Source organism: Dermacentor variabilis, chromosome 6, assembly GCF_050947875.1.
Source record: "Dermacentor variabilis isolate Ectoservices chromosome 6, ASM5094787v1, whole genome shotgun sequence".
Classification (NCBI taxonomy): domain Eukaryota; kingdom Metazoa; phylum Arthropoda; class Arachnida; order Ixodida; family Ixodidae; genus Dermacentor; species Dermacentor variabilis.
Genome location: NC_134573.1, coordinates 1,234,001 through 1,246,531, shown reverse-complemented (window position 1 = coordinate 1,246,531; position 12,531 = coordinate 1,234,001). Strand labels below are relative to the sequence as shown.

At 47.5% G+C, this 12,531-nt stretch overlaps 1 protein-coding gene across 1 annotated transcript in view; it reads right to left on the bottom strand.

Moving 5' to 3' along the window:
- The window catches only part of LOC142584535 (uncharacterized), a 714,262-nt gene that overhangs the window by 271,176 nt on the left and 430,555 nt on the right, over positions 1–12,531 (bottom strand). Inside the window, exon 19 of the mRNA XM_075694643.1 lies at positions 62–246. Coding sequence (XP_075550758.1) covers positions 62–246 — 185 coding nt within the window. The remainder of the gene's footprint in view (positions 1–61; positions 247–12,531) is intronic.

Genomic DNA, 12,531 nt, shown 5'->3' with positions numbered 1-12,531 from the left:
GAAGACTCGTTTGCGACAGGCTGTTTAAGACACAGCTCAGATTCAAATAAACGTGACGTACTGCCTGGATGCTCCATGCGCCGAGCCCTTGAGCTGCCTCCTCCAGCAGCTGAAGCAATGGGCCAAAGGCACCGCCAGCAGCAGAAGCACGACGGCTGAGGCAGAAGTAGGACAAGGCAATGCGCAGCACTGCCAGCTGCTGCACCTCCTCCTGGGTGAGCCGGTCGGCCGACAGCACTGTGGCAGCTGCACCAAACCAAGTGGTACAAAGATTAAGCACAAAGATTATGAATACAGGAAAAGCTATATTCCTTCAGCTTGTGGGATCGCACATGCATCCCGATATCTCTGGAGAGGTCACGCGGTTATCACGCGGAGGGTAGCGGGGAGAGGGCACGTTTGCTGCTCCCTCTGCTATTCGCACCCGGCGCAACGCCACAGCTTACGGCACCCCGTCCCCTCCTTTCCCTTTCTTGGAACCGGGAAGACTCTCTCTCCGCCGCTCGGGGAGAAGCGTTAATCCCCCGATGCATCTTTGTTTTTCGGCTGAGGAGCTTGCGACTGGCCACATCTCTATTCAGCCGCTGAGACCGCCGCACGCCGTACCCCTACTGCGCTCAGCCTTTGTGAGCGACTGACCACCCCAGGGCCCGAGCGCGGATCCACTCTGGGTGAGCTGAACTCTTATCAGCCTTTTTGTGGTTCCAACATTGTGCAGCTTCTTTCGCCTCACACGTGGGGAACGCTCCGCCACTGTGGTTTTGTATTTGTATTTGTGGTTGCTGTTGGCACTTGTTGATACTTGTATCTTAAGGTGAATAAACACCTTAAGTCGAGATTCACCCTGTCCCCCTGGTCTAAACCCGCCGAGGTTACTCTCACTAAGAACCGCGGGTTAGGGGTCACAGCTCTGACTGTTAGGGCTGCTGCGAAAGTGCTAGCGAGCGACTGCTGCTACGCCGGCGCTGTGCGATCCAGAGAAGGGTCAGGTCTCTGTCCTTCTCTCTAAAGTGCACCCCAGCACAGTATGAATTTCCACATAGCCTAAGATGCAACACTTGGAGTGTTATGGGCCAAAAAAAAAAAACATTTCAATACGGCGGCAGTGGCGGCAGCAGCGGCAGCAGCAGCAGCAGCAGCCTATTTATATGTGCGCTGCAGGGCCAAGACCTCTCCCAGCGATCTCCAATTACCCCTTCTTTGCGCTAGCCGTTTCCAACTTGCACCTGCACATTTCCTAATTTCATCATCCCACCTAATTTTCTGCTATCCTCATTGTACTTCCCTTCACTTGGCACCTATTCTGTATATCTAATAGTTCACTGGTTATCTACTCTACGTATTACATGGTCAGCCCAGCTCCATTTCTTTCTCAACTAGAATACTGGCTATCCCTGTTTTCTCTCTGATCTGCATCCACCATCTGAGCTTTCAATCTGTTTTTAAGAGCTGTTATATATCGAAATGATGAGTTACCAACTTGCCCAAATCAATTTTGTCGCAGAGGACAAAACTGTGCGACTGGAAGGGGAGGAAGACATAGTCTCGCCCGGTAAAAGATGTGGGATGACAACATGGATAAGCACTCATCTTTTGCTGCGCTGCGATGGTGATCTCCCGTATAAAATGCCAATTTGCAGCCTGCCCCAGGAAGATTTTTAAGCGATAACCATAGCTCACAGTGTATGATTAGTTTCAAAGAATGACTAAAACTATTCTTCGAAGACGATTACACAAGAGGAGAGACACTGCACAACCGCACACTACCAGCAGAGTTTAATGAAAGGTGGAAAGGAAACCAAAGCGCACATGCGCCATAATACATAAACAAGCAGTCATAAAAGCATTGTGGTACGACACATCCTAATGATAGCATTTTTTCTAAATAAGCCACTTCTTTGCCCAATAGTGATGAGGAGGGTATGCTCAAACACTGATTGTAACTGTGTTTTTGCATTCGATATGCTTCAATCACTTCTCTCTCATACTTTGTGGTACCCCTACCAAAATTTGGGCATCACTCACCTTTTTAAGATTGATTTCTTTCGCCATATGCGACCGTCCAGGGTAGATTTTTTTTATTACAGATTTAAATTTTTCAGAGGGACCTATCTCAAAAAAAAAAAGAAATCGCCGTAATTTTTCTAGGGTGACCGTAAAGTGAGAAACAAAGATATTTTGCATCAGTATATATGTACTGTTTATTTATGAATAACAACAATAAAAATAGGAAACGAACTTATAAGAATGGCAATATTGATGCATTGTTATACACATAGTTCAAAGGCTTAGAAAAATGCATACACGAGAATATTTCGCAAGTCTCAAATGTTCCTCCTCTTACATAATATTTGCATTTACATCCATAGGATAATCGAACCGACTAGGTAAGCGCACTCAAGAAAACTGTGTGGTTGTGCGCTCGTCAGAAAAGCAAAACGTGTGACGAACTTCCGCTAATCCTTCATCTTATCAGCAACGAGAGAGTTTTCCCACAACGCCCTCAAAGATAGCGATGGTGTGATGGGCGTTCTCGACTGCTGCACACTATAAGTGCACACATCGATCGCGCTGAGGGCGCCATTTGAACGTAGCGGCATGCACACGCGGTGGCTTGGCTAATTTGATGTCAACGACGCATTGCATTTGTCGCAGACTCATCCTTGGTGATTCGCTCTGCGCTTGCCATGCTTCGTAAGAACTGGTGGTTTGCTTCCACAAAAACACGCACCAGCACCACACTCCCTGAGGGCTCAACCACAGACGCCCCCCCAGCAGACGCCACTTAATACGTTGTTGACGATGTTGTTTCAAAATGCTTCGATTGACGGGCCTGGAAATCGCAGCAGAAGTAGCGACCAAATGAAGACACTGCCGAGGTTGATCCTGCAAGCACTGATGTTGCCCCGCTCCCGACTACAACTGGGGCTTTGGCTGCTTTGGCCCTTCTAAGCCGCTACTGCGGTGTAATAGAGGGCATCGGCCTTCGCTTGTGGATCGTTAAGACTAGGTTGAGGACTCCATGTTTAAGCACACAGCTGCCAATAACGCTGCACTGCTGCAGTACTTTCAACCAAATAAATAAATACTTTGTGTGAAGCTTCAAGTGAGTATTTACTGCACCACGATTGGGGTGCAAACGGGGATCGCTGTTCGGAGCATGCATTCGGTTGCACTGTGCGCGATTTACCTAGACTGCTCCGGCTTCATCGGCCGCATGAAGTTGGCGCGGCCTACGCTAATTGCGTGCGGCGCAATTGACCGCGCGCTCCGATTAACGATCCCCGATCGCGTCCTTGGTTCATTGATTGATTTGCAGAAGTTTTTATGCATTTTTTGCTTTTATACAGTGAAACCTCGTTATAACGAACAGTTAAAAAGTCGGATATTAGTTCGCTATATCCATAATTCGTAATATAAAATTTCGTAAAAAATACATGCAAGAGGAGCAAAATTCAATCAGAGAAGGCACAGCAACTCGAACGATGCTTACTTGGGTCACGTTCATTTATTTAGGCACAAAGAACTGCGTTATCGCGGCCTGCTTCTTGGTGTTGATCGCATTCCGTATCGCGCCCTGTTCCACAGTTTGCAAACACTCAACAAGGGCAAACCCACTGCCCTCAATAGCACTGCAGTGGCGGCGCAGTAAATCCAATGCAGCAAGTGCTTCTTGTGAAGTCGGAATGTTCTCATCGTCTACAGGGTCAGCCTGAGCTTCGTCTGCGGGATGTTCAGAGACTTCCGCAGCGATTTCGGCTTCCGTCAGTACAGCCGTGGTCGCTGAGGTGTCGTCGCCACCTACGAAGTCTTCTACAGTCATTGTTGCGGGCATGTCACCAACAAAACGCGAAAAATCGTTCCAGGCCTCATCGAGCTCGCGGAGCTCTGCTTCTGCTTCGTCGGGATCGTCACCATCGTCATTTGATGCATGGGCCTCTGGTGGAACAAAATCTGCGTGCCGAAAGCAGTTGGCAATCGTTTCACCTTTCACACTGTCCCATGCCGCTTTAAGCATCTGGATTGCTCCCAGCAGGTCGATCTTCAAGTCTTGCTTCATACGAAGCTTCACGAGAAGAGTGCCAATCAGTCTCCTCTTATAAACTGCCTTGAAAGCCCTGATGACGACTTGATCTAAAGGCTGCAGCTTGGCTGTAGAGTTAGGCGGAAGAAAGCGAACTTCAATGTTATTGAGTGCGACATCTGTGTTGTGCACAGTACAGTTGTCAACAAGGATGCAAACTTTGCGACCCTCGCGCACAAGCTCGCAGTCCCAAGCAAGCAGCCACTTTGCGAAAAGTTCACGCGTCATCCAACATTTCTTGTTGGAAGCATACTCTACGGGGAGTACGCGGCACTCTTTCATGCATCTTGGGGTTTTAAATCTCCCTATGACGAAGGGTCGCAGTTTCACAGTGCCTTCCATGTTGGCGGCAAGCAAAACAGTGATCCAGGCCTTTCCTTGCTTCCCGCCATGGCACGGCTCTCCACGTGCGTCAAGGGTATGCCTGGGTAGCATCTGCCAAAATAGGCCTGTTTCGTCCGCATTAAAGATGTCCTTGGGCTGATATTTTGCAAGGATTTGCAGCCACTCCTCTTCCAACCACTTTCTGATGCTCTCGCAGTTAGCCGTCTCACTTTCGCCAGAAATCGTTTTGCCCACGATGTCATAACGTGCCTTAAACCTTTGCAGCCATCCAGAGCTGGCGACGAAGTTTTCGGCAGCGAGGATACAGGCAAAGTCTTTCGCTTTTCGTTGAAGCATCGGCCCCAACACTGTATGTATGTCAACTCTCGATGACGACGTGGCATCTGTGGCGCTGTCAGCGCCTGCGAGGTAGTCCTGAACGTTTGCTGCGCCGCACAACACACTTGTAGTACAACGAAGCCTGCCGCCTGCTATTAAAGTGAGGTAGGGCTTGGCGTCGCGAAGTTCGTTATATCCGTTTTATGCCAAACTGCGTTCGCTATAGGAAGTTAAAAATACATGTGTTTGACAAAAATATTTCGGAAGAGTTCAATATATTCAATAATTTGTTATGTGCGTGTTCGTTATATCGAGGTTTGACTGTATATCAAATTATGGCAATATCGAACTATTTAGCGATCACCGGGCTGTTCGGTATATCGAGGTTCGACTGTACATGGGCAACACTTCGAAAACACCACATTGCTGACGTCTTTTGGCATTGGCCCTCTTTTGCTGCTGGTGGCAATGCGTTCCTGACCTCACGCACAGCGTAGCAACACTGGGTCGGTACGAGACCAATGAGACAGACAAGACACTGACGCCAACTATGAGCAACTATTTGGCACAGTGCGTCGCAGAGACCATCTTATCATAACAGGCCGATAACAACGCAACTAACTGGCACGAGTTGTCACAGCATGACAGGCTTTGTTGTTGACGGCACCAATAAAATCAGCGTGCCGACCATGATCATTCGACCGAACCCCACGTGATCGTGCATCAAACTGATAACATGAAAGCTGCTGCCCCTTCACTTGTATACATAATTATTTGTGTTCAAAATGTCTAAACATGGCTTTGAACCTGAAATGCCCAAGCTTCAGTCCTTTCAAGCTGTGCACATGAAGTTCGAGCCAATGTTGATCCTCTTAAGTAAAGGTTGGGTAAGGTCTGGCCCCATCGAGTTCATGCACCAGCTACCGATGGACCTGAACTTAAAAATAAGTGGTTATGATGAAGGAAACTGTTGTTAAAGTCCAGTTGTGGCCCTACAACGATTTAATATCAACTGCTTTTTACTTCGCACGATGCATACACAACAGTTAAGCAAGCAGCGACACAACGCTGTGCCAACATCCGTATGTCTCCGTTCTCGAAAGCTGCCGGTCGTGTTCACTTCGCAGATGGGTGGGTCTGTACGCCTTGTTACGCTGAAGCATATCTTAACTCCAGAGAAGCACTGCATACCTCTGCATCAAGCAGGAAAAAAAAGACAGTTTATTCGGTAGAGCAGTATAAACAACCACCTCGCTCAGTTACCAACGGTGTCATCAATGACATCTGCATTCTCGCCAGAGAACTAAACTACACAGACTGTAAATGAGTGCTTGTGCCAAGCACAGTTTTCTCTAATAATACTTTATGGAATGTGCAAACTGTAAGTATGATGAAGTTAAAGAAACACAAGAAACAGTAATAACAGCCCGTAATATGTGTGTGTCTGGAATACCGTTGCCGTTGTTTAAGTGGCACGGCTGTTCATATTGTCACGTGGTGGTGACCTTGAAGAACACAGTAGCAATACTGTGAAGGACAAAACTAACTTTTATTGGGCGAACCTGTGCCCACAAAAACAGGCTACACTTATAGCACAATGATAGCCGCGAACAAGGTTGGCGATCATCGAAAATTTGATCAGCGAGTCCAGCGCGTCGGCTTTTATACAGTAGTCATCGAATGTTCCAGACTAATCGTTGATATATCAGAATGGGCTATCGCGCATGTGCGCCGATATCATTTGCCACTTCTTTCCCTGGCTCTCCTTTCCCTCGCTGCCTAAGCAAGTACATAAGCGTATGAATAAACGACCAGTTGGTCATTCTTTGCTCAGCAACAAGTCGCCTCGGTCCGTTACTTCAAACACGATACATGGTGTCAGAAGTGTTTGTCACGGCAGCAGAATGGACGCCGTCAAGCCCCCGGAGCCGTTGCAGCTTTCCGGAAACTTGAGAAGAAACTGGCTACTGTTTAAGCAGAAGTTGGAACTCTACATCACAGCGACGACGTCAGACAAGCCAAGGAAGGAAGCTGTAAAAGTGGCAATACTTCTCAGCACCGCAGGTGACGATGCCTTGGACGTGTACAACAACTTCGTGTTTGCCGAAGGTGAGGACAAAGAAGATTATCAAACTTTGGTCAGGAAGTTTGAAGAGTACTGTCTCCCCGAAGAAAATGAGGTTTATGAAAGGCACGTTTTCCGCCTTCGAGTGCAGGATGAGGCAGAACCATTTGAAAGACTTTTGCGGGATCTCAAGAAGCAAGCGAAACTCTGCAACTTTGGAGAACTTGAACCATCCATGATAAGAGACTAAGTGGTCTTTGGCATTACCGAAAAAAAGCTCAGGCAGAGGTTACTTGGCGAGAAGGACCTTAGCTTGCAGAAAGCTGACCAAATGTGCAAAGCAGTCGAAGTTTCTGCGCAGCAAAATGCATCATGGTCGAAGGAAAGGCTGCAAGTAGAGTACACGAGAGAAACTGAACGAGACAGCAAAAAACAATATCGATGCAGTCAATGCGGAAGAATTCATGCGCCAGAAGAATGTCTGGCTCGCGGAAAGTTTTGCTACGCATGCAAGAAAAAGAACCACTTCGCAGCATATTGCAGAAGACGCCAGATAAACCAAGTCGACGAAGCACAAAAGGCCGATGATAACTTCGATATCCTGAATATCGGCGTGTGCGGCATAACTGACGGCGCGGGAGCAGATTGGACAGTTCGCGGCAAGATAGCCGGCCAAGAACTGCGATTTAAAGTAGACACTGGCTCGCAAGCCAACCTACTACCTCTGTCTGTGTTCAGGCGTGCCAATCGAGCAATGGAGCCAAGAAAAAGCACAGCAGTTCTAACGGCATATAACGGAAGCATTCTCAAGCATGTGGGAGTCTCAACAGAAGTCCTGAGCATAAACGGCCAAGAACGTGACGTTACATTTTTTATTGTGAAGAAAGGTCGCCATGCCATCATTGGTCTCAAGGCATGTCGGGAATTCGGACTGATTCAAACAGTGAATGCAGTAGACTCAAGCGAAGAAGGCGCTCCCCAGCTGGCTTTTCCCCACCTATTTCGCGGAACCGGCTGCGTAAAGCGACTGTACAAGATGGTGCTGCGACGGGATGCCGTTCCAGCGGTGCAGCCTGCCCGAAGGGTACTGTTGACGATGAAGGAACCGCTTCGCGAAGAACTGAACCGCATGGAAGGGGCCTCTATCATTGCGAAAGTGGACGAGCCTACCGACTGGGTAAGCCCTTTAGTTGTAGTAAGAAAAAAGGACGGCCGGCTTCGCATATGTTTGGATCCAAGGGCTATAAACAAAAGTATAATGAGAGAACATTACCCGATGCCATCCCGGGAAGACATTGAAAGCGAAATATCGGGCGCAAAGTACTTTTCTCGGCTTGACGCAAACGCTGGCTTCCATCAGATACCATTGGACAATGCTACGTCGCGCGTGTGCACTTTCGCAACGCCCTTTGGGCGCTCCAGGTTTTTAAGGCTGCCGTTTGGAATCTCTTCAGCGAGCGAGGTCTTCCAGAAGACATTAACAGAAATATTCAAAGGCCTGACAGGAGTACGCGTATACATTGACGACATTCTGGTCTGGGGTGACTCGACAGAGCAGCATAATGAAAGGCTTCGAGCCGTACTAAAGCGAGCGGAGCAAGCTGGGCTGACGTTTAATGAGAAAAAATGTGTATTTTGTGTGACACAGGTGACATTTCTTGGTGACGTGATCAGCAAAAATGGTGTCCGTCCAAGCCCAGACTTAATCGAGAGCATACACGCCATACCACCTCCGAAGGATAAGCAGGCGGTTCGCAGAATGTTGGGCGTCGTGAATTACTTTCGCAAATATGTACCCTCACTCAGTGAAAAGACGTCATTATTTCGTGGCCTTATGAAGGAAAGCGTGGTGTTTGAATGGACATCAGCGCACGCGCAGGAATGGGCTCAGATCTGCGAAGCACTGATACACCCACCGCTTCTAGCCCTCTTCGATTCAAAGAAAGAAACGAAGGTAACGGCAGATGCCTCGGGAACCGGCATTGGTGCCACCTTATTGCAAAAGCACGGAAACGACTGGCGTCCAGTCACGTACGCATCGTGGGTTCTGAGCGAGAGTGAAACGTGGTATGCTCAAATCGAAAAGGAGGCGCTCGCTATAGTTTTTGCGTGCAAAAGTTTCATCAGTTTGTGTATGGCCGCAGGATCCTGATCGAAACTGATCACAGGCCACTTATTGCTATCGCTCAAAAAAGTGTTGTGGACATGCCACCAAGGCTGCAGCGATTTTTCATCCGTCTCTTCAAATATGATTATGTCATGCAATTCATCCCTGGGAAAGACTTGCTGCTCGCAGATATGCTGTCCCGTGCTGCCACGCTGCCTGGGTGCGCTGAAGAAACGGAAGACGTGGATATCCACGCAGTTCAAGTGGTCTCGAGCCTTGTAAGCACAAGAACAAAGCAACGACTGGAAGAAGAAACTCGCACGGATCCGTATTTAAGCAGCCTTATAGAACAACTAAACACAGGTGCGACCATTCAAGGGGAACTTAAGCCGTTCACATCTGAGTTGGCGGCAGTGGATGGCATACTGCTAAAAGGAAGCAAGATTGTCATACCAAAAGCCATGAGGGCCGAAATTCTGCGGCGGATACATGAGGGTCACTTGGGACAGAACAAATGCAAGGCCAGGGCACGTAGGCTAGTTTTTTGGCCAGGACTCGGCAGTGATATTGAAAACCTGGAACGAACGTGCCATGTGTGTCAGAAATACGCCTACAGCCAACCGAGCGAGCCCCTGCTGCTACGGCCTACACCGGAACGACCATGGCACCGTGTCGGAATTGACCTGTTCCAATACGCAGGGCACTCGTACGTGCTAGTGTATGACGACCACTCGAACTTCCCAGAGGTTGAAAGGTTCGTGGGCACAACAGCGACGGAAACCATTTCTAGGATATCTGCCATATTCTCTCGCTATGGCATTCCTGCGCAAGTCTGCACTGACAATGGGCCCCAGTTCGCTTCAAGTGACTTCGCTGTTTTCGCAAGACGGTACGACTTCGAACATATAACATCCAGCCCTAATTTTCCACGCTCAAACAGCCTAGCCGAAAAGGGGGTACAGATTGTTAAAAGAATTCTCAAGAAAGCTACGGAGTGCCGTGAGGATTTCTGGTTGGGCCTTTTGGCTTATCGATCGTCTCCCTTAGAAGATGGACGGTCTCCCGGAGAGTTGCTGCAAGGTCGTCGTGTTCGGACAACTGTTCCCGAGTTCAACACTGATGGGGGATGCCCTGTATCAAAACATCGGCAATCATTGCGGGGCAAGCCACTATCGCCTCTTGAAGCAGGAAACGTCGTTCGGATAAAACATGGGAGCTGGTCACGCAAAGCAACAGTGCTTAAAGAAGCAGCGCCACGTTCGTATATGGTCCAAACTGAGAACCACCAACAGCTGAGGCGCAATGGACAACATTTGCGGCGAACAGACGAGCACTGCGAAAACGTGAACGACTACGAAGGTAGCTTAGAACGACAGAAAGCTGAGCTAGTTGGTAAGGATTCATTATGCAAAATAGAAGTGAGGCGTGCAGACAGGACACAAGAGTAGAGAAGTAGACAACACGAACGCCAACTATCAACTGAAGGGAGCACTAAGGCGAAAAAAGAAAGAAGACACAAAACTCATCTGCGCATGCTCAGGAATGGTAACACCACGTGTCAATCGGGTACACATGCCAGTCTACGTGAGAGATAACTGTTAAGGCACTTAATCTCTTCCTTATGTAAAGTAATCAAAGGCTGACTCGCGCACGCACTTCCACCATTGTAGATATGCCATGCCTCTACCATAAGACGCGTATCTTCATTCTTGTGCCTGTACAATATCGCGCATTCATCTAACTCTGGCGTGCAGTTACAATCTCGGCAATGTAGCGAAAGATTAGAAGGCGATCCACCGGTTAACGACCTTTTATGTTCCATTAGCCTCTGATTGATACACCGTCCCGTTTGCCCTACGTAGAACTGGCCACAGCTGAGGGGAATTTTATAAACCACACCCATACGACAGTGAGTAAAACTGTTGTTCTTATTGTGCTTCACTGGACATATATCTGTTCGTTTTTTTGCCTTTTACCCGCTCCTTTTTATTCTATACGGCAGCGCATATCTTACCTAGCTTATTGGGAGCAGTGGAAGCAACATTAACATCATATCTACTAGCAACTTTTTTAAGCCTGTGCGACACTGAATGAATATCTGGAATAGCCACTACTCTTTTTTTGCTATTACTGCTTTCTGTAATTACGTCCGTCCCTCTCGAAACAGACTTCTTTAGGCGCTCAGCCACAGTGGCCACCGCTACACTAGGATAACCTGCTTCTATTAGGCGCCGGACCTGCGCATTAAAACTGGCGCTCATTTTGTGCATGCAAGATCTTGTGAGGGAAGACTTAAGGCACGACACAGCAATTCCGTTTTTTAATAATTTAGGATGCTTGGATTGAAAGTTTAGCAACGGCTTCGAAGATCTTGGGGAGTACTGCCAACAAACATGATTTTGTTCGAAGATCAAGGAAATGTCAAGAAGCTGAATTACGCGACGCTGAGGAAATTCCTTGGTAAACTTTAATCGTTCCCCACAAAGTTTAAATTGCTCACTCGCTAAGGTAGCAGCGGAATCGAACTCTTCCCTATTGCAGAAAATCAGGTAATCATCAACGTAACGAAATATCTTGATAACGCTATCACCTAAGGCTTTCTCTAAGCAGTTGTCAACCTTACTCAGGTAAATGTTGCTAAGAATAGGGGCAACCTTTGAGCCAATACAAATGCCTGATTTCTGCAGAAAAACGCCATCTCTCCACCCAATCAGCGTTGACTTCAAGTACATAGAAAGAATTTCTAGAAAAGCTCCCGTGGAAACACCGCATCTGTCAATAAAAGCCGACACTTGCACTTGTTCTTTAATGCACTCATTTACAGAATTAAGCAACCCGTCATGCGGCAAGGAATAATACAGGTCTTCGATATCCATACTAAAAGCTGTACAGTCACCAGGATTTTCCTCTCTCAAATACTGAATTAGAGCCTGAGAATTACGTAGGCAAAAAGGGTCTGAAAAAACTAGTGAAGCTAGGCAGTTCTGTAGGTAACTGGCCACACAGACCTGCCACGTCCCTTTCTCTGACACTATAGCACGAAAAGGAATTTCTTGTTTATGGGTCTTGGCCGAGAAAAACAGTTCTAAGGTGAGGGATTTAGCTTTCTTGACATTACAGACAAGCCTATCAAGATTATGTCTTGACAAGAGGTCAACCGCACGTTGCTTAACTACCGAAGGCTTGAGCTTTACTGGCTGCAAATTCTTTTCTATGGCTGAAATCGCTTTTTCTGAAAACATGTCATCTGGCATAATTACGAAATAACCTTCCTTGCCAGATATTACTGGTCTTAGTTTATGCTCCACAAGGTAATCAACTAACGGTCAGACAGGGTCAGGCGCCTTAAAGTGATAATTTGATTGTTTAATGCTAGCAATGCAATCCGAAATACAGCGTGAGCGTTCTTCTTCCGGGACAAACCTGGTTATGCAGCGCGGTATGCTTAAAACGTCAACGGGTTTTATGTTAGGCATAAAACCGTGCTTAGGACCTAAAGCAAGGGTTCTTCTATGGTTATCACTTACTATAGCGTCTCCAAGAACAAGTACGTTATTTGACAGTGAATTATTAGAAAGGTGATTCTTCTTACTTTGTTGAAGCTCCGGAAGT